The sequence below is a fragment of the Heptranchias perlo genome, chromosome 44, assembly GCF_035084215.1.
Source record: "Heptranchias perlo isolate sHepPer1 chromosome 44, sHepPer1.hap1, whole genome shotgun sequence".
Lineage (NCBI taxonomy): Eukaryota > Metazoa > Chordata > Chondrichthyes > Hexanchiformes > Hexanchidae > Heptranchias > Heptranchias perlo.
In genome coordinates this window covers 1,378,361-1,399,246 of record NC_090368.1, presented here as the reverse complement: position 1 = coordinate 1,399,246, position 20,886 = coordinate 1,378,361, and the positions used below count along the sequence as shown (strand labels likewise).

Here is a 20,886-nt window from a genome sequence, read left to right as displayed (position 1 = left end):
TTTCCCTCCCCCCTCCCCCCTTCCTTCACGGCCCTTTTGTTTTTTCGTCGGTACCTTTTGTTTTCCCCCCCTTTTTTCTTTTTTTTTTCCACCTTTCCCCCCCCCCCTTTCTTTTCCGGGGGGACCCTTCTCTTCTGCCAGTTCCTGCAGGTGCCTCTGGTAATCCTTCGCACTCAGTTTTGGAGTATTGCTGATCCCCGGTGTCTCCCCGTCCGTTTGCCTCGGCACGCAGCACACCAACCTCTGCAGGGAATCGCCGAGCACCAGTTTCACCAGCGCGCTCATCTTATGCTCTCCGTGCAGAGCCAGGCTCCACGGGGGGGGGGGGCGGGGGGAGATGGCAGGACCCGCACCAGACCCTGGTCCTGTCGAATGCAACACCCACGGGCCAAAGAGGCACGAGATTTTGGATCTGTGAACCAAAGCAAATTGTCAGCGGCCAAGAAGGAAGATCGGAGGAGCAGAACCTGTGTCAGGACGACACGTCCAGCAAGTGACGCTTTACTCGAAGGGCTCAGGACCCGCCAGCTCCCATTTTACTATCGCAGAGATTAAGGGCTCGAGTGAGACACTGGATTTTTGCCTCTGGGCCACCAGTTTTAAACCAGCCCAGAATTGGGATACAAGATTGTACCTGTTTCAGTCAAGCCCCAGTGGGGATAAAGCTACAACTGAGAAACACCCCAAAATGGACATTAATTCAGTCTCATTCAGAGAGGCCAGAAGGTGGCTGGTTTGGGAGGGAGAAATCACACTGCTACCACAGTGGGTGACCTTCTGAAATTAGGGTAAAAGTGTATTAATGGGACAGAGGGAGCTTTACTCTGTATCTAACCCTGTACCTGCCCTGGGAGTGTTTGATGGGACAGTGTAGGAACATAGGAACAGGAGTAGGCCATTCAGCCCCTCGTGCCTGCTCCGCCATTTGATAAGATCATGGCTGATCTGTGATCTAGCTCCATATATCTGCCTTTGGCCCATATCCCTTAATACCTTTGGGTTGCCAAAAAGCTATCTATCTCAGATTTAAATTTAGCAATTGAGCCAGTATCAATTGCCATTTGCGGAAGAGAGTTCCAAACTTCTACCACCCTTTGTGTGTAGAAATGTTTTCTAATCTCACTCAATGAAAGGTCTGGCTCTAATTTTTAGACTGTGCCCCCTACTCCTAGAATCCCCAACCAGCGGAAATAGTTTCTCTCTATCCACCCTATCCGTTCCCCTTAATATCTTATAAACTTCGATCAGATCACCCCTTAACCTTTGAAACTCTAGAGAATACAACCCCAATTTGTGTAATCTCTCCTCGTAACTTAACCTTGAAGTCCAGGTATCATTCTAGTAAACCTACGCTGCACTCCCTCCAAGGCCAATATGTCCTTCCGAAGGTGCGGTGCCCAGAACTGCTCACAGTACTCCAGGTGCGGTCTAACCAGGGTAGAGGGAGCTTTACTCGGTAAATGTGTTTGATGCTGACACTGGGTGCCTGTATAGGGAAGTGAGTATCCAGCACCGACTCCACTCATCCCTGATGACTCTAATTCTATAAAGTACAGTTTTAATCATCAGGGAAAACAGCAAGATATTCCCAGCATAACCGGTGTAGCCACGCTGACCGCCACAGCATGGCGCTCCCACACCTCTCCAGCATCTATACAGAGAAAGGTCAGTACAAGTTACCAGGGCACTCACCTCCCTGCAGAGCTCTCCGACCAGATTCTCAGCCCCACACACCAGCGTTTCCAAAGTCACCAAGTTGCCCCAGGATTGTGCAGTTCTCCCTCAGTGTAGCATCGCGAGCCGTCTAACGCACAGAGCATCACCTTCAGATCACCAACGTTCCTAACACTGACCTTTGGAAATCCTTTCCAATCCATTTAGAACGGATTATGAGCACATGGTCTGGGATCTCATTTAAAGACACACACAGCAAGTGACCCAATTATTCGGTTTAGATACTGAATCCCTCACACAACCTATTCAACTCCATGACAAACGGAGTATTTAAGCAGCGAGGAGGTCTTTGCTTTTTAAAATGCCCCCTCTCCGCACCCCAGGCACACCGACCAGATGAGATGGCAGCTGGTTTATCAGTGAACATCATTTCTTACTCACATCCACCAAAGGGCTGTGCCAATTAGGGAGGGCACAGGGTGCCACAGACAACACCTCATTGTGCCAGGCATGCATGCTCACAAGGGTTACCATTTACCTACTTTCACACAATGGATCATCTCGGACACCAAGGCTCCAAATTGTCCTCTTCTCTGCCAATTCAGTACCCAACGTTCAAAGTTCTGCCGTTGAAAGGCTTGTCCCAATTAAGGGAGGGCCAAAGGCTTATAAATACTGCAGGGAAAAGCCATTTGTACAGTAAATTTGAGTCGTCCAGAATTTCCATTATTTTTGACCCACCCCCCTCCCTCCCCTCAGTGAGTAGCGGGGAGACATGTCCAACACAGACCCATTGGAAGGCACCCCAGGTATATTCATCACCGCTACACCCAGGGGTCCCAACAGCAGACGCACATTGTTTTTACTTAGACAATACAAAGCTTTTATTATAAAAACACTGATGGTAAAGCAGATATCAGATAAACCTATTTTAAACCATCACAAAAAGTGCCCAACCCTTCCCTGTAACATCCTCCTCCCAGTCGAGTAATCTACAGAACACAGCTGCTGAATTCTTGTAAACATGTTGGGGGAGAATAAAAAGATTCACAATCCAGAGTTTACAGTCATGGTGAATTTCAAAGTAAACCAGCACAAGACTCCCATTTACATAATATTTACAATAGAAGTTGCATTATACACAGTGGAAATGCTGACAATGGCAGAGCAGCAGGAGGAGAGTCCCAACACCAGTAAGTGAAGTGCAGTGTGTACATCACATGGTGCGAACATCCCTTCCGTTTCCATGGGGTAAGGGAAAAGAGAGGGGAGAATATCAATTCAATTCAATGCCGAGTTCCTCCTAGAGTCACACCAATAGTGAGACCAGTGTAAACTGCAGCCTCTTCTAAGTTGGGGGTGCCTCGGCTTTTAAAGCTACCACATGGCCTGTGGTAGAAGGAATGAAGCTGATTTCACACGCACGCACGCACACACACACACTGGATTGATTGTAAAGGCTTCCAGTCAAGTCAGTTGTCTTAAGCTGTAGTTTCTCATTGAGAAGTTTAACGCCAAATGATGCAGTGTATCCAACAAACTCTCCACGGGCAAAACATAGGCATCCACCTCTGATCAAAGCCAAGGCCCACGGACACAGTGGGCGTGCTCAGGTACAGGCACCAGCTTATACTTCTCAACCATTTATTTTGGGCAGCAGTCGTCTCTGAGCTTCATCGCGGGTCTCTGGAACTTTCGAAACTCTGGTTAGCAAGGGCCAAGGATCCATTCAGAAGTTTGCCACCCAGGAAGATCGTGGGCAGCTGTTGGAAGGAATAAGTTAGGCCAAACAAAATAAAGATTCTTCTCTCTTCCCCCTCCCCCCGAAGTCCCCGGTCCAGCTTCGTGTCATCTGCTGATATCTCGATTGGAGTCCCAGGGTTTTGTGTTTTTCTGTTCAGTTTTGAGTGAGTCAAAGTAAGGATGCCGTAGGGCATCAGCCAGAGTTATCCGTTTCGAAGGCTCATACTCCAACATTCTCTCAATCAAGTCAAACAGCTGGCAGTGCTCCTCGCTCTCAGTAAGCATGTATCGCTAAACAAGGAAAGGAAACGGCTATTAATATACAATACAGTCCACAAGTAAATCACCCAAACATCTCTCCCTTTCTGCACAGCCCCATTCCCTAGGCAAGCTCAATCCTCACTGGCCTCTGGCAATGGCAGTTGCCATTAAGAGGCACAATGCTGAAACTTAGGTAATTCTGCCATCAATTCACCCCCTCCCCCTACATGTGGGGAACGTGCTCCGCTACACAGCTGCTTTCAGGAGCTATTCCTGCTGACGTGTACACAGGTTTAAAACAAAGTTAAATGGTGCCCTAGCAGTGTGATTGGCAGGGTATTCTACTACAACAAACATCTCAAGAGGTTACCAGACCATTGAATGGGAGGTTACCAAACCCAACCCTAGACCACTGAATGGGAGGTTACCAAACCCAACCCTAGACCATTGACTGGGAGGTTACCAAACCCAACCCCAGACCACTGAATGGGAGGTTACCAAACCCAACCCTAGACCATTGAATGGGAGGTTACCAAACCCAACCCTAGACCATTGAATGGGAGGTTACCAAACCCAACCCCAGACCACTGAATGGGAGGTTACCAAACCCAACCCCAGACCACTGAATGGGAGGTTACCAAACCCAACCCTAGACCACTGAATGGGAGGTTACCAAACCCAACCCTAGACCATTGAATGGGAGGTTACCAAACCCAACCCTAGACCACTGAATGGGAGGTTACCAAAACCAACCCTAGACCACTGAATGGGAGGTTACCAAACCCAACCCTAGACCACTGAATGGGAGGTTACCAAACCCAACCCTAGACCACTGAATGGGAGGTTACCAAACCCAACCCTAGACCATTGAATGGGAGGTTACCAAACCCAACCCTAGACCATTGAATGGGAGGTTACCAAACCCAACCCTAGACCATTGACTGGGAGGTTACCAAACCCAACCCTAGACCACTGAATGGGAGGTTACCAAACCCAACCCTAGACCACTGAATGGGAGGTTACCAAACCCAACCCTAGACCACTGAATGGGAGGTTACCAAAGCCAACCCTAGACCACTGAATGGGAGGTTACCAAACCCAACCCTAGACCATTGAATGGGAGGTTACCAAACCCAACCCTAGACCACTGAATGGGAGGTTACCAAACCCAACCCTAGACCACTGAATGGGAGGTTACCAAACCCAACCCTAGACCACTGAATGGGAGGTTACCAAACCCAACCCTAGACCATTGACTGGGAGGTTACCAAACCCAACCTACGTAGGTACAGAAAAACAATGTCCTCTGTTGGGGGAATCCAGAACAAGGGGGCACAATCTTAACAGTTAGGCCACTCACGAGTGAAATTAGGAAACACTTTTTTCACAGAAAGGGTAGTGGAAATCAGAAATGCTCTCCCTCAAAAGGCTGGACATTGGGTCAATTGAAGTTTTCAAGAGATCGGCAGATTTTTTATTAGGCACGAGTATCAAGGGATGTGGATCAAAAGTGGGTAAATGGAGTTGAGGTACAGATCAGCCATGGTCTAACTGAACGGTAGGACAATAACAACAATATCAATAATATCTCGCTTTTAACATAGTAAAAAAGATCTTCAGAAAAGTGGGTGTGTACAAGAGGCCAGAGATCTGAGGGTTGTTGGGCTGGAGGAGATTACAGAGATAGGGAGGGGAGAGGCCATGGAGGAATTTGAAAACAAGGATGAGAATGTTAAAATTGAGGCGTTGCCAGACTGGGAGCCAGTGAGCACAGCGGGTGATGGGTGAACAGGACTTGCTGTGCGTTAGGATACTGGCAGCAGAGTTTTAGATGAGCTCAGGTTTATGGAGGGTGGAAGACGGGAGACCGGGCAGGAGAGCATTGGAATAGTCAAGTCTAGAGGTAACAAAGGCATGGAAGATAGCTTCAGCAGCAGATGAGCTGAGGCAGGGCGGAGAAGGGCGATATAATGGAGAAGGAAGTAGCCTGCACTTGTGGGGAAGGGGATATGGAGAGAAATGGCCTATTAGGACGCCCGATGACATAACTCTGCACAAAACATGACATTTAAGCCCAGTAGGCACAATACCCTTACTTTTAATGGTTTGCAGTTATCTCTTACATATCTTCCAGCAGAACTGCTTTCATCCCAATCCAAACGGCCATGATAGAAATACTTCTGTTTTCTGTTAAAAGGTAAAATATCAATGCACATTTTAATTGGAAAAGTTGAGCCAACTGTCAAACACTTCAGTTGCATGGTTTCAATACACACTTCACAGTGACCGTCATCGTCCTCCTCCTCCAATACACACTTCACAGTGACCCTCCTCCTCCTCCTCCAATACACACTTCACAGTGACCATCCTCCTCCTCCTCCTCCAATACACACTTCACAGTGACCCTCCTCCTCCTCCTCCTCCTATACACACTTCACAGTGACCGTCCTCCTCCTCCTCCAATACACACTTCACAGTGACCCTCCTCCTCCTCCAATACACACTTCACAGTGACCCTCCTCCTCCTATACACACTTCACAGTGACCCTCCTCCTCCTCCTCCTCCAATACACACTTCACAGTGACCCTCCTCCTCCTCCTCCTCCAATACACACTTCACAGTGACCGTCCTCCTCCTCCTCCTCCAATACACACTTCACAGTGACCCTCCTCCTCCTCCAATACACACTTCACAGTGACCGTCCTCCTCCTCCTCCTCCTCCTCCAATACACACTTCACAGTGACCCTCCTCCTCCTCCTCCTCCAATACACACTTCACAGTGACCCTCCTCCTCCTCCAATACACACTTCACAGTGACCCTCCTCCTCCTCCTCCAATACACACTTCACAGTGACCCTCCTCCTCCTCCTCCAATACACACTTCACAGTGACCCTCCTCCTCCTCCTCCAATACACACTTCACAGTGACCCTCCTCCTCCTCCTCCAATACACACTTCACAGTGACCCTCCTCCTCCTCCTCCAATACACACTTCACAGTGACCGTCCTCCTCCTCCTCCTCCAATACACACTTCACAGTGACCGTCCTCCTCCTCCTCCTATACACACTTCACACTGACCCTCCTCCTCCTCCAATACACACTTCACAGTGACCCTCCTCCTCCTCCTCCAATACACACTTCACAGTGACCCTCCTCCTCCTCCAATACACACTTCACACTGACCGTCCTCCTCCTCCTCCAATACACACTTCACACTGACCGTCCTCCTCCTCCTCCTCCAATACACACTTCACACTGACCGTCCTCCTCCTCCTCCTCCAATACACACTTCAGTGACCGTCCTCCTCCTCCTCCTCCAATACACACTTCACACTGACCCTCCTCCTCCTCCTCCTCCTCCAATACACACTTCACACTGACCGTCCTCCTCCTCCTCCTCCAATACACACTTCACAGTGACCGTCCTCCTCCTCCTCCTCCAATACACACTTCACAGTGACCCTCCTCCTCCTCCTCCTCCAATACACACTTCACAGTGACCCTCCTCCTCCTCCTCCTCCAATACACACTTCACAGTGACCATCCTCCTCCTCCTCCTCCAATACACACTTCACAGTGACCGTCCTCCTCCTCCAATACACACTTCACAGTGACCGTCCTCCTCCTCCTCCTCCAATACACACTTCACAGTGACCGTCCTCCTCCTCCTCCTCCAATACACACTTCACAGTGACCCTCCTCCTCCTCCTCCTCCAATACACACTTCACAGTGACCCTCCTCCTCCTCCTCCAATACACACTTCACAGTGACCGTCCTCCTCCTCCTCCAATACACACTTCACAGTGACCCTCCTCCTCCTCCTCCTCCAATACACACTTCACAGTGACCCTCCTCCTCCTCCTCCTCCAATACACACTTCACAGTGACCCTCCTCCTCCTCCTCCAATACACACTTCACAGTGACCCTCCTCCTCCTCCTCCAATACACACTTCACAGTGACCATCCTCCTCCTCCTCCTCCAATACACACTTCAGTGACCCTCCTCCTCCTCCTCCTCCAATACACACTTCACAGTGACCCTCCTCCTCCTCCTCCTCCAATACACACTTCACAGTGACCATCCTCCTCCTCCTCCTCCAATACACACTTCACAGTGACCGTCCTCCTCCTCCAATACACACTTCACAGTGACCGTCCTCCTCCTCCTCCAATACACACTTCACAGTGACCGTCCTCCTCCTCCTCCTCCAATACACACTTCACAGTGACCGTCCTCCTCCTCCTCCTCCAATACACACTTCACAGTGACCCTCCTCCTCCTCCTCCTCCAATACACACTTCACAGTGACCCTCCTCCTCCTCCTCCAATACACACTTCACAGTGACCGTCCTCCTCCTCCTCCAATACACACTTCACAGTGACCGTCCTCCTCCTCCTCCAATACACACTTCACAGTGACCCTCCTCCTCCTCCAATACACACTTCACAGTGACCCTCCTCCTCCTCCTCCTCCAATACACACTTCACAGTGACCCTCCTCCTCCTCCTCCAATACACACTTCACAGTGACCCTCCTCCTCCTCCTCCAATACACACTTCAGTGACCATCCTCCTCCTCCAATACACACTTCACAGTGACCCTCCTCCTCCTCCAATACACACTTCACAGTGACCGTCCTCCTCCTCCTCCAATACACACTTCACAGTGACCCTCCTCCTCCTCCTCCTCCAATACACACTTCACAGTGACCGTCCTCCTCCTCCTCCTCCAATACACACTTCACAGTGACCCTCCTCCTCCTCCTCCAATACACACTTCACAGTGACCCTCCTCCTCCAATACACACTTCACAGTGACCGTCCTCCTCCTCCTCCTCCAATACACACTTCACAGTGACCGTCCTCCTCCTCCTCCAATACACACTTCACAGTGACCGTCCTCCTCCTCCTCCTCCAATACACACTTCACAGTGACCGTCCTCCTCCTCCTCCAATACACACTTCACAGTGACCGTCCTCCTCCTCCTCCTCCAATACACACTTCACAGTGACCCTCCTCCTCCTCCTCCTCCAATACACACTTCAGTGACCGTCCTCCTCCTCCTCCTCCAATACACACTTCACAGTGACTGCCCTCCTCCTCCCCTCCAATACACACTTCACAGTGACCGTCCTCCTCCTCCTCCAATCTCAGAAATCCATATACACTCAAGTCTGCCACACAACTTGCTCTCACCTGGTCTTTCTGATCATTCGTGTTGGAATTGGACCAAGGATTCTCTCCATCATGGCCAAATGCTCTCTATTGTCATGAGTCTGCAAAGAATAGATAAAAATGTTACACCTCTCCCAAATAATGTAATCTTGGAGAGACTTAAATGTCGTAATTTTCTTTCCGTTGCCAGGCAATTCTTCATGTCAGAGGGTAAACAGTTGTATTCTAGCAGCATCATCAAAACTTGCACCCCCCAGCACCACAGACCTCTGCACTCCTCCAATTCTGGCCTCTTGCACATCCTCGATTTTAATCGCTCCACCATTGGCGGCCATGCCTTCAGCTGTCTGGAATTCCCTCTCTAAACCTCTACCTCTGTCTCCTCCTTTAAGATGCTCCTTGCAACCTACCTCTTTGACCAAGCTTTTGGTCACCTGTCCTCATATCTCCTGGTGTAGCTCGGTGTCAAATTTGTTTGCATTTATAAAGCACTTTGGGATGTTTTACTACGTTAAAGGCGCTGTATAAATGCAAGTTTTGTTATTGGACACCCACGAATATATTTTGCTGTCGGGGAAGGGACCTAGGATGATATCCCCCTCCTTAGCCAAACCCAACTGTAGCCCCAACTGCTAGCAGCAGAGATCAGCGAACTCAGCACAAACCAGGAATCAAACCATGCGCTCTGTGTGTTTTAGTGCCAAACCACGTTGGACAATTACAGAGCTTTATGCACTGGTATTTTCTTGTCCTTTTCATGTTTCCTGACCTCTGGTTATCGGGACAGCGCCTTAAGAACCATTATTACAGATTATATCATCTCAAAAATCACACATAAAGTTAATTTCAAGTTCTAAATGGGTTAAATTCAGCACAAACCTACCTGAAATAGTGTAAAACCGAGGTAATATTCAAAAACGATACAGCCTATGCTCCACACGTCACACGGCTGGGACCACCCAAGCTCTGTAAAAGGAGGAACACTCGTTAGATGTGGAATGAGTGAAGCTGTTCAGAAATATTACCTCACATTTATAAAAAAGTTAAACTGGGTCCCTTTGTTCATTGCAATCGCCTCCAAACTATTTTCTTATCCTGCACCACTTCCCACCTTTCATTGCTTATGAGAATCACGAAGTGATTTGCTACCAGGTGTTTTAAGTTCTTGTATCAATTTACTTTCATATTACACAGAATTTACAGCAGAGGCCATTCGGCCCAACTGGTCTGTGCTTGTTTGATGGGTGCCTGTGTTTATGCTCCACACGGGCTTCATCCCACCCTGCCAGCATATCCTTCTATTCCTTTCTCCCACGTGTACTTATTTAGCTTCCCCTTAAATGCATCTACGCTATTCGCCTCAACTCCTCCATGTGAATTCCACATTCTCAGCCCTCTCCGGGTAAAGTAGTTTCTCCTGAATTCCTTATTGGATTTATTAGACTCTCTTATATTTATGACCTCCAGTTTTGGACTCCCCCCCCCACCCCACCCACTAGAGGAAGCATCTCCTCTACGTCCACCTCATCAATCCTTCTTCATAACTTTAAAGACCTTTATTAGGTCACCCCTCAGCTTTCTCTGTTCTAGAGAAAGGAGCCACAAGCCTGTTAAGCTTTTCCTGATCGGTATAACCTCAATATAAGAATATAGTGCACACAATACCTACCTAATATTACCTCTGGTGCTCTATAGTGTCTTGTGGAGACAATAGTGCTGTGATGCTCATGGTCAAAGGTGGCACTGCCAAAGTCCACAACCCTGGTCGCTGTATTTTTAACCACTCGCTCTTCACGTTTCTATAAGCACAGAAATGAAGAAAATCAACAGCTTTTAATCTCACCATTTAGCCAACTGCTTCGGAGATAATGCACGAGACACACAAGAGGAGACGACTGTTTGAAGTCCCAGTGCTTACAAGGACACACACATACCTTTTCCACATTACACACAACTTCATAGTCGGAATTTACAAAAAGAATGTTCTCTGGCTTTAAGTCGGTGTGAGTGAGCTTGTTGTCATGTAAAACTATTAAAGGGATAAAAAGAAAGATTAGGCAACAACACAGGCCACCGTCTAACAATTAGGCATTCGACTGACAATATTCCACAGCGCTGACTACAAAAAACTATCTGGGAAAGAGTTAAGAAACGAGCTTTTACTGTACGGTACAGGTTACTATATCTGCTTTAACAGTGAACCCATTACTGTAACATTTTCTTTATTTACACACCAGATAAACACCCCCCCCCACTTCCCGGTTCATCAAAACGATACTCACAGTTAACCGCATGGCAGGTTTGGAAGGCCATGTGTCTCACTTGGTGAATAGGGTAAGGCGAGTAATTGTTATCCTTCAAAAAATCAAAGGTGCTCTGGCCAAGTAATTCAAAAGATATACATATATGGCCATGGTAATCGAACCAGTCAAACATCTGTACACATTGACTGAAAGGAAGGATAGAGAGAACGGGTTTTAGACACACCACAATGTACTGCGACTGCATAAAGTGCCCATCCGACGCCCACATTGAGCTGTGCCAGTCTTCTTGAAGCAGTTAATTCTCCCTCAACAGACAGGATACCTCATTCACCCCTGTGGCAACTGAGAGATGGCACAACCTCCCTAAAGGGAAACACATAGCCTCTGCTTGTTCACTGCCTGAATCAGTAACAACTGCACGTTCCCCTTTATCCCCTCCCCAACTGCCTTCTTCATTGAATCTAGGATTCACATACAAATATACTGGCAGAAGATATGGTATCAGCTGTGTTCCCTGCAAGGGCCATCCATGCTTGGACACGAATTTCCATCACACTTACACTACAAAGGATTTTGAAACACAGCAAACAAATACAGTCGTCATATTTACAATCTCAAGGCCAGTGAAGTTACTTACAATTTATTATCTGGGTCCTTCTCATTGATTTTCTCCAGTACATTGATTTCTAGCCGGGCAGCTTCTCTGTATTTTTCCACATTCTTAATTATTTTAAGAGCCACCCGTGAACCACCCCTGTGAAGAGAAAATGGAGCCATCAGCTCTATGTACAGATCATCAGCTGCAGCCCCCAACATCAGCAACTTACTCAACAAATAGAAGGATATGCTGAGAGGGTGAGATGAAGTAGGGTGGGAGAGGCTCTTATGGAGCATAAACACCAGTATAGAGCAGTTGGGCCGAATGGCCTGTTTCTGTGCTGTAAATTTTATGTAATCATTGAGATTTACTTTTTTTTTTACAAAATGAAAGCCATTTTCCTCCCCTCTTCTCCCCAAAGACACTGACTCTACTAGGGTACAGATCCTTGGGGGTTCACCTTATTTCATCATGAGCAACATTACAACCAAGCTCAATTCTACCCTCAGCTGACACACACATGCTTTCAAGCAGGGGTCACTGGATAGCGATCAGAGGCAACGGGCCTCCAGATCAATCGGAGCACCCCACTTGCCACACTGGATGAGATCAATGCACCCTGCACAGACCAGGGTCTCTACACAACTAACTCAACCTGGTGACATAACTCAAGAAACAAGTAGGAAGAAAGCGTCATGGGCAGCCAGCATACCTTCGATGATCAATACACTGTACGACTTTGCCAAAGGTTCCTTCACCTAAAGTGCTAACAATTTCATCTAACAAGGAAAGAAGAAAGAAGACGAAATGAGCCTCCTGAATGGGACTGAATGAGTACAATTAAAAAGAACACAATCAGTTTGAATGTAAATTACAAAGCCTCATCTCATTACACAGTTTTTTTTTCACTTGTCAGTACAAGTAAGGCACATGTCTGAAGCAGAAAGCATATAACACCATCTGCTGAGAAAAAAAGATTTCTGTACAATATTATTTTCCTGCATTTAGGATAAATTATAACAAGTATAAACAAATAAAAACAAAAGCAGGAGGAGGAGGAAGGGAATTAGAAAATAAAAACAGCAATGAGAGGTCTGCAACTTTTTTTTTTTGGGATCTTAACTATAGAGCTAAATGAAGTTACGATTAAGCTTGTACATCGTTCTTGTAGCCAGTCGCCGTTGCGATAGATCAGGTGACCCTCGTTGTCATCTTCCACACTCTTGGCCCTTCTGCTGCTCTGATGACTCCGCTGCGTACGCAGAATCCCCGATGCCAGGGCGGTGACAGCAACACACACAGGCGCCCATCAAACCATCATCCAAGCCAATTGGAGAGACACATTTTCAAACCAGCAGCCACATTGGATGGTTTGGGGTTTTCGCATTGTAGAGAAGAAGGGGGGCAGCGATGGAGTGGTCGATTGCCAGATTGTCAAGATTCCAGGCAATTCATACGCCCACATAGGATATATAACGATAGGGATATTGCAAGGGAACATGTCAAGATACACAGTACTAACTCAGAAAATAAAAAAATAATAAACATTTCAAAAACCCACCTACACCTTCCCACCCCATCCAATACAGTTAAGCAAGATTTAATTTACAACCCAAATTTCTACCACCATTCCCAATAACTATCATTTTCAATGCATTCAATTTAATAGATTTAAATAATGATTAAGCCTTCGTAAAGATTTCCCAATATAGAGTTGCAGTGATACTATTTTTTTAAAAATAGAAGTGCAAATATTCAGCAATAAACTCTCCTGCTGCCTCTCCTCAAAAGACGGAATTCCACACCAGGAATGAGCATTCCCGTTTGCAGTTCACAACTTGCCCCCAGCACACCGGGTTAAAGCACAGCAACAAGAAACACACAAAACAAGCAGTTACAGCCACCATACAGGGCTGCACGGTGCGTGCTGGCCAGTTTCAAATTCCTGCTCAGCCTATAAGTGAGTGACATTTGGAGTGTGTGCCAGACTAAACTCTGCGTTTTAGTAAAACAGGTTGCCGTTGGACAGGCTTGACGTGGATTTATCGCTGTTGCACTTACTCAAATTTATCGACTATTCTACCAATCGTAAAATAAAATGTAATATCGCTGCAACCCGTTTCCTATAAAAACGCTCCCACACTGCAGTATAGTCACGTGTACTGTACAATGTATTATTTCCATTCTTATAAAGGCTACGGTTTCTAATCCAGTTGTTATGACTAAACTGAGCTCCTATCTTAACACAAGCAACCACACAAGTCCTCACAGACAGGAACACTCAACACATCATTAAATTCTCTCCTTTTCGTTAGCAATCCTACACATTTAAAACATATTCAGCTTTATAAAGCAAACTAGCTCATCTTAGCATCTTTACTAAAAGGCTCACGTTAGGATAGCATGTAGATCAACAAAAAGGGGTACAGCGTTTCAACAGAACAGAAGAGGGAAAAAAAATACAAAAAAACTCAAAGGCTGTTTAGAAATAGCAGAAGAGAGTGAATGCCTGGCTCCAAACCAGGTGGTCACTAGGTTCCATTCTCTGGGCCGACAGTCCCGTAAACCCCCCCACCCCCCCTAACTTCATGGTGGGGGGTTGACCTGGTAGAAAGCACCATAACATGGAGTGAGTGACAAGAAGCGGAGAAGGAAGACACGAGAGAGACCGGGGAGGAGGAGGTGGTGGCTTCAGTTACCCCACTTCAAGCACAGCTTACGTTAAGAGTGGACACCGACTGTGGTGCTGGAGAGGTCCACACACCCTGAAACAAATCAGGAGAGGGGAAAGGGAAAATCCCTCAGCCCAGCTCTCTCCCACAAAGTCCCATTTCCATTTTCTCCCCACATCATTCGCAGGTTGAGAAAACCAGTTCCCAGCTCTTGCCTATCCCGCTGCAGTCTGGTCACTGTATACGAGAGCAGCTATCGGGGCAGTTTACCACCCCGCAGGGAAGGAAGCACAGCTCTATTCCCCCCCCCACCCACCCAACTCCCGACGGCAGTGTGTGAGGAAATGAAGCTGCAGGATCAGGCCGAGATAAATCCTACTGTCCCCGCAGCATTCGACAGCTGCTGGTGGCAGCGATGGAAAGCAGAATTGCAGCAGCCTCCCCAGTACCAAAAACAGCCTACTGCAAATACACGTGCTCGTTGTTCAAGGCAGATCCAAAGAAAGAATGTGAAAGCGTTGCCTGGATAGCCACATACTAGGTTACGGCCACCCAGAGACAACAAACAAACAGAAGTACGACCCCAAACTTGTGGGCATGTGCGAGTGTTCCACCTTAAACAGTCCACACAACCATAAGAAAGCAGAATAAAAATTGCTTTACTTACCAAATCCTGTGGGCTGTAAAAACAAAACATATTGATATACTAATAGAGAGGTGGGAGTACTCACCGAGGAGGAGCGGCTATATGACCTGCTTCTGTGCCGCCGCCGTTTGTGCTTACGTCTGCTGCTCTTCCGACTCCTGTAGCTCCTGTCCCGTTCCTGCGAGCGCCGGTAGTCGTACGAGTTGCGAGCGCAGTAGTCCGGCTCATGGTAGACATCTCCCTGGTCACGGCTGTAGTTGCCCCGGTAAGCGTCACAGTACCTTCTCTCATTATACAGTCGTCTGTCGCACGAGCAGTTCTCTATACTATAGTCACAGGGAGAGGCAAAAGGAGTGGAGAAACACAGGGATTAACTGATAACGGTGCGACAACTATAAACAAATCAGAATAATGTACAAGTACTAAAAACAGAGCACATAAAATTCAGGCTGCAATGGGTGAGCATGAGGGACTGTTGGCACCATCCTTTCCAACAGGGAGGTGATGAATAAATTTAAAAATAACTCCCAGGTTGCAGCCCATGGTTTTTTTTGGGGGGGGTTGCTGTTTCACTTCATCATTTCTAAAGGCCCCCAGTCCAGGCTGCGACTGAGTGCACTAGTGGCCACATCACTAATGCCTCCAGTTTGCATTCCACAAAGGTTTAAGCTCAACCAGCTGCAGAGTGGCCAGGTTACAGTCTCTCATTCCATATAACCCACAGGTACTCGCAGCTCTGCTCTACACACCTGCAACAAGGCTCCTTGGACATAAAGCAATCAAAATAATCGCTAAATTATTTGTGCAGTCAGGGGAAGGCAGCAAAGGGGTGAATTTGGGGCGGGGGGGGAAGAAGAGGACAGGAAAACTAGAAATGAAAACTGAGTAGCTGTAAAACCATATAATGAAACTTGATCTAACTAGTCCACCAGTTACGGTCTATACCCGCTCATCCAGACTTATTACCTACCTATTGCCAAAGTGTCAAGGCACATAAAGAAAGCAACATTTGGCAGGAGAAGAGGACGATAAGCTGCTTTAAAGTATGTGTAATTTGCAGTATAATATACTGGCACCACATGGATCTGTGCTGATGGGATATAACCCTACAGATTAATTAATCCCACCAGTTCCTGAATCATGGCCACTGACCAGTTGGTCTCATGTTGACATGGGCCAGTATACACCACGCCTGTTGCTAAACATACAAAAATGTTGGACAGGAAAAGAGCAGCTGCTCCATTGAGCCTGTCCCGTAAACAACCAGACGGGAAATGAGGATAATATTTTTTTACGCAGTGAGTTGTTATGATCTGGAATTCGCTGCCTGAAAGGGCGGTGGAAGCAGATTCAACAGTAACTTTCAAAGGGGAATTGGATAAATACTTGAAGGGGGAAAATTTGCAGGGCTATGGAGAAAGGGCAGGGGGAGTAGGACTAATTGGATAGCTCTTTCAAAGAGCCGGCACAGGCACGATGGGCCGTATGGCCTCGTTCTGTGCTGTATCATTCTATGATCTGTATACTTGCCAGATTTTAATTTAAGGCACTTCATCAGAAGGGAGTACCGTGGGCTGCAGGTGGTGCTGCTTACCCCACAGGGACAGCATTCTACCCTGTATATAAAAACAACCTACCGTACAGATGATGGGCGGGTGAGGCGTTAATGGATTAGGCGCATCTCTTAACTTGAGCCGTTTGAGCAGTACAAGTTTTTTTTGGATTAAGATTGAGAATGTGTCCAGCCGGAAACCTCCACTGATGTGAATGGGGAGACTGTGACATCTAAGATGTTAATCCATCCCATTCACCCAAGAACAATACCATCTGCAGCAACAAGCCAACATCCACACAGCCAACAGCAGCTGAGATTCACTTTTGGCATCACTTTTCCAGGGCACAAGTCGTAATACAAAAGCTCCTGAACACTTGTGGCTGTCCAATAAGCTTTTTCCCTTTGCAGCTCTTAGCTTTGAATGGCTGGACATTCCTGCAATAGATATACTAGAAATAACAGCAAAGTATAATTACTAAACTACTTGTCTGAAGGCAATTAACAAGCGAGCATAAAGATCAACTAGTAGAGCGGCCAGATCACAATCCAAACAATGATCTTTGCCGTCCTATTCCGCACAGCAGATAGTTGGTACGATAAGTTGTATGGTGCTGTGGATTGTTTGTACAATAGCTGATTGCTCCACTGTGTCAGACAGAGTTCACTCTCGTGACCTGTCGCATCTACACATTTATATTGTGATCCTGTTAGAGTGGCCAGGGAGAAGGAAGACAAGTTATAAACTGGGTAAAACAAATTTCAGCTTCAGAATACACGGCCCATTGGTCTCCCGCTCAATAGTTAATAGGGAGAAATACTACAAACCTTCTGGACCTGATGTAACTTTCATTCCTGTGCCGTCTGTCTCGATCGCTGCTCCTTGATCGGGACCGGGATCTCCGCCTCCCACGCCTGCTTCTCCGGTAACGATCGTGGTAACTGTCCCGGCTCTCCCGGTCTGACGAGCGGTACCGCCTCAAACGAGGCATCTAAAAAAACAAAAAGGTTTCTTTTTTTGGTGGGTAAATGGAGTTGAGGTACAGATCAGCCATTGGCTGATTGAATGGTGGAACAGGCTTGAGGGTCTGAATGGCCTCCTCCTGTCCCTATCTTTAGGGAGCAGACCAGTCAGTATTTGATGCAAAACCTTTTAGAAACATCACCTGTGTAGTTTTTTTTATATTTGTTCATGGGATGTGGGCGTCACTGGCAAGGCCGGCATTTATTGCCCATCCCTAATTGCCCTTGAGAAGGTGGTGGTGAGCCACCTTCTTGAACCGCTGCAGTCTGTGTGGTGACGGTTCTCCCACAGTGCTGTTGGGTCGGGAGTTCCTGGATTTTGACCCAGCGACGATGAAGGAACGGCGATATATTTCCATATTTGTCTCCTGCTACGGTTTGTTAGACATAGCCTTGCACTTTCAGCTTTTATTAACACCCATGAAAATGTCCCACCTCTAAATCGACCCAAAGTTCTTAAAATCCATCCTCTTAATTCTTTACTGAAGTCATATTAGTGATGCTTTATTTGTTTTTGAGATATGGGCAACAATGGGTAAGCAGTATTTAATGCCCAACTCCAAGTGCCCCAAGGACATTAAGAGCCAACCACATGACATGGGAGTGGAGTCACACCGTATGCCACAACAGGTAGGGGGGACAGCTTCCCTCCCTAGGGACGTGGGCAAGGCAGAATTTATTACCTATCCCGAGTTCACTCAATGCCCTCAGGGCAACCACATAGTGTTCGGAATGGAGTCACGTGGGCCAGACCGGGCAGGAGTGGCTGGTCCCCTTCCCTGGTGAACCAGTTGGGTTTTTATGACAATCCCACAGCTCTCACAGAATTTGCAATCAGTCCTGTGCACTGTGTCAGTGACAGTATTTGCAGCCAGCAATCATTCATCAGTTAGATATTTGAAAACACAGTGCTGTGTGTATCACTCATCAGATGGGCCCATCGAGCCTGTTCTTTGAACGAGCTATCCGATTAGTCCCACTCCCCTGGTTTCTCCCCCCATAACCCTGCAATTTTACCTTTTCAAGTAGTTATCCAATTCCCGAGAGTTATTATTGAATCTGCTTCCACCGCCCTTTCAAGCAGTGCATTCCAGATCATTACAATTCATCCTGTCCCTCCATCCCCCTTCCCCCTAGGCAACTCGTTATGAGGCTGCCTGGGGCAGATATTTCACAAAAAGAATCCGAGAGTGTGGCCTGGCGCACAGGGGCAAATTCAATCCTAGTTTCTGCCACTGCAGAGACCGTCCTGTTTCCTGGTGCTGGAAGCCTAAGTGACACATTGTGTTGTTTTCAAACAACACAAGCGCAGCTTCACACCGACGACCCTAGAGTGGCACTAACCAACGGAGGGGGGGGGGGGGAATGATACAAAGCTTGGCACCCAGTGAGGCCCAGGAAGCCAAAACTGAACGTCAACAATCCGGGGCATCTCCCCCCACCCCCTCAACCCCCCCCCATCTCTGCCTCTCTCCCCCCCCCACCAACTCAACCCCCCATCTCTCCCTCCCCCCCCCACCAACTCAACCCCCCCATCTCTCCCTCCCCCCCCCCCACCAACTCAACCCCCCCATCTCTCCCTCCCCCCCCCCCCCACCAACTCAACCCCCCCATCTCTCCCTCCCCCCCCCCCCTCCACCAACTCAACCCCCCCATCTCTCCCTCCCCCCCCACCAACTCAACCCCCCCATCTCTCCCTCCCCCCCCACCAACTCAACCCCCCCATCTCTGCCTCCCCCCCCCACCAACTCAACCCCCCCATCTCTGCCTCCCCCCCCACCAACTCAACCCCCCCATCTCTCCCTCCCCCCCCCCCCCACCAACTCAACCCCCCCATCTCTCCCTCCCCCCCCCACCAACTCAACCCCCCCATCTCTCCCTCCCCCCCCCACCAACTCAACCCCCCCATCTCTCCCTCCCCCCCCCCACCAACTCAACCCCCCCATCTCTCCCTCCCCCCCACACCAACTCAACCCCCCCATCTCTCCCCCCCCTCCACCAACTCAACCCCCCCATCTACTCTCTTATCCCCCCCCCCCCCATCAACTCTCTTATTTCCCCCCCCCCATCAACTCTCTTATCCCCCCCCCACACATCGACACTCTTATCCCCCCCCACACATCGACACTCTTATCCCCCCCCCCACATCGACACTCTTATCCCCCCCCCACATCGACACTCTTATCCCCCCCCCCCACATCGACACTCTTATCCCCCCCCCCACATCGACACTCTTATCCCCCCCCCACATCGACACTCTTATCCCCCCCCCCACATCAACACTCTTATCCCCCCCCCACATCAACACTCTTATCCCCCCCCCCACATCAACACTCTTATCCCCCCCCCCACATCAACACTCTTATCCCCCCCCCCCCACATCAACACTCTTATCCCCCCCCCCCCACATCAACTCTCTTATCCCCCCCCCCCCCCCGGGCCTCGGCGGCACAAACAGGACTACAACTCCCAACACACACTGCGCATCCAGGCGCCACGCATGCGCACGACCTATAACTATCCCCTCCCCCCCCCTTTCCCTCACATCACCATTTACCGCAAATTAATTAAAAAGTCACAGGACGGCACTCGAATATAATTTTTTAAAAATCCCTAATTGCACCACTCGAGTATAAATCGCGATTGTGCCCGACTATTCCGGGGAAGGCTGGCGGTGTTTTTTATTCTTCCCCCCCCCACCCCGCGATCCCGCCTGGCCGCAGCCGCCATTTCGCAGCGCGGGCGCCATCTTGTCCCCTCAGAGACGGTGAGGGTTTGAAAGGCTTTCTTCCCCCCCCCCCTCACCCATCGGTCCCACATTCTCCCTCCCTCCTTCCCCGTACAGGCTCCCGCTCGGCCCGGCCGCCCCCTTACCGTTTTCGCAGCCAGCCCAGTGTGTTTGTCCCACAAGAAATCCGTGATTGCGGAATTTCTTCGGACCCGCAAACTTCTCCTCTCCGGTGTTGAAATCAAAAAAAACTCCACAACGGCAGCGCGGCCACGCCCCCTTCTTTGTGACGCCGCGCACACGCCCCGCCCACTCGGTGAGCTCACCGGCCGTTGCCCCGCCCGTCGCGTGACGTCGCGTATAAATACATAGTTTTGCGCCTGCGCGACACCAGACGAGCGCCGTACGCTTCGGGGAACAGGAGGCGGTTCGGCCCATCGTGCCTGTTGCGGCTCTTTGAATAGCGCCATCCAATTAGCCCCACTCTTTCCTCCATAGCCCTACAACGTTTTATTTTTCAAGTATATATATCCCATTCCATC

General features: G+C 48.6%; 1 protein-coding gene and 1 pseudogene across 1 annotated transcript; both read right to left on the bottom strand.

Moving 5' to 3' along the window:
• The window catches only part of LOC137306670 (pyruvate kinase PKM-like), a 17,081-nt pseudogene extending 16,796 nt beyond the window's left edge, over window positions 1-285 (bottom strand).
• Window positions 286-2,530: 2,245 nt separating this feature from the next.
• On the bottom strand, window positions 2,531-20,603 carry clk2a (CDC-like kinase 2a). Its single transcript, XM_067975850.1, has 13 exons — window positions 20,491-20,603; window positions 17,422-17,585; window positions 15,127-15,367; window positions 12,882-12,975; window positions 12,436-12,502; window positions 11,763-11,879; window positions 11,144-11,310; window positions 10,796-10,890; window positions 10,531-10,660; window positions 9,745-9,827; window positions 8,883-8,962; window positions 5,775-5,865; window positions 2,531-3,708 (listed from the first exon to the last, which is right to left on the bottom strand). Exons 2-13 carry the CDS (start codon window positions 17,583-17,585, stop codon window positions 3,523-3,525), a joined length of 1,515 nt encoding a protein of 504 aa, XP_067831951.1. The 5' UTR covers window positions 20,491-20,603; the 3' UTR covers window positions 2,531-3,522.
• Window positions 20,604-20,886: the final 283 nt, after the last annotated feature.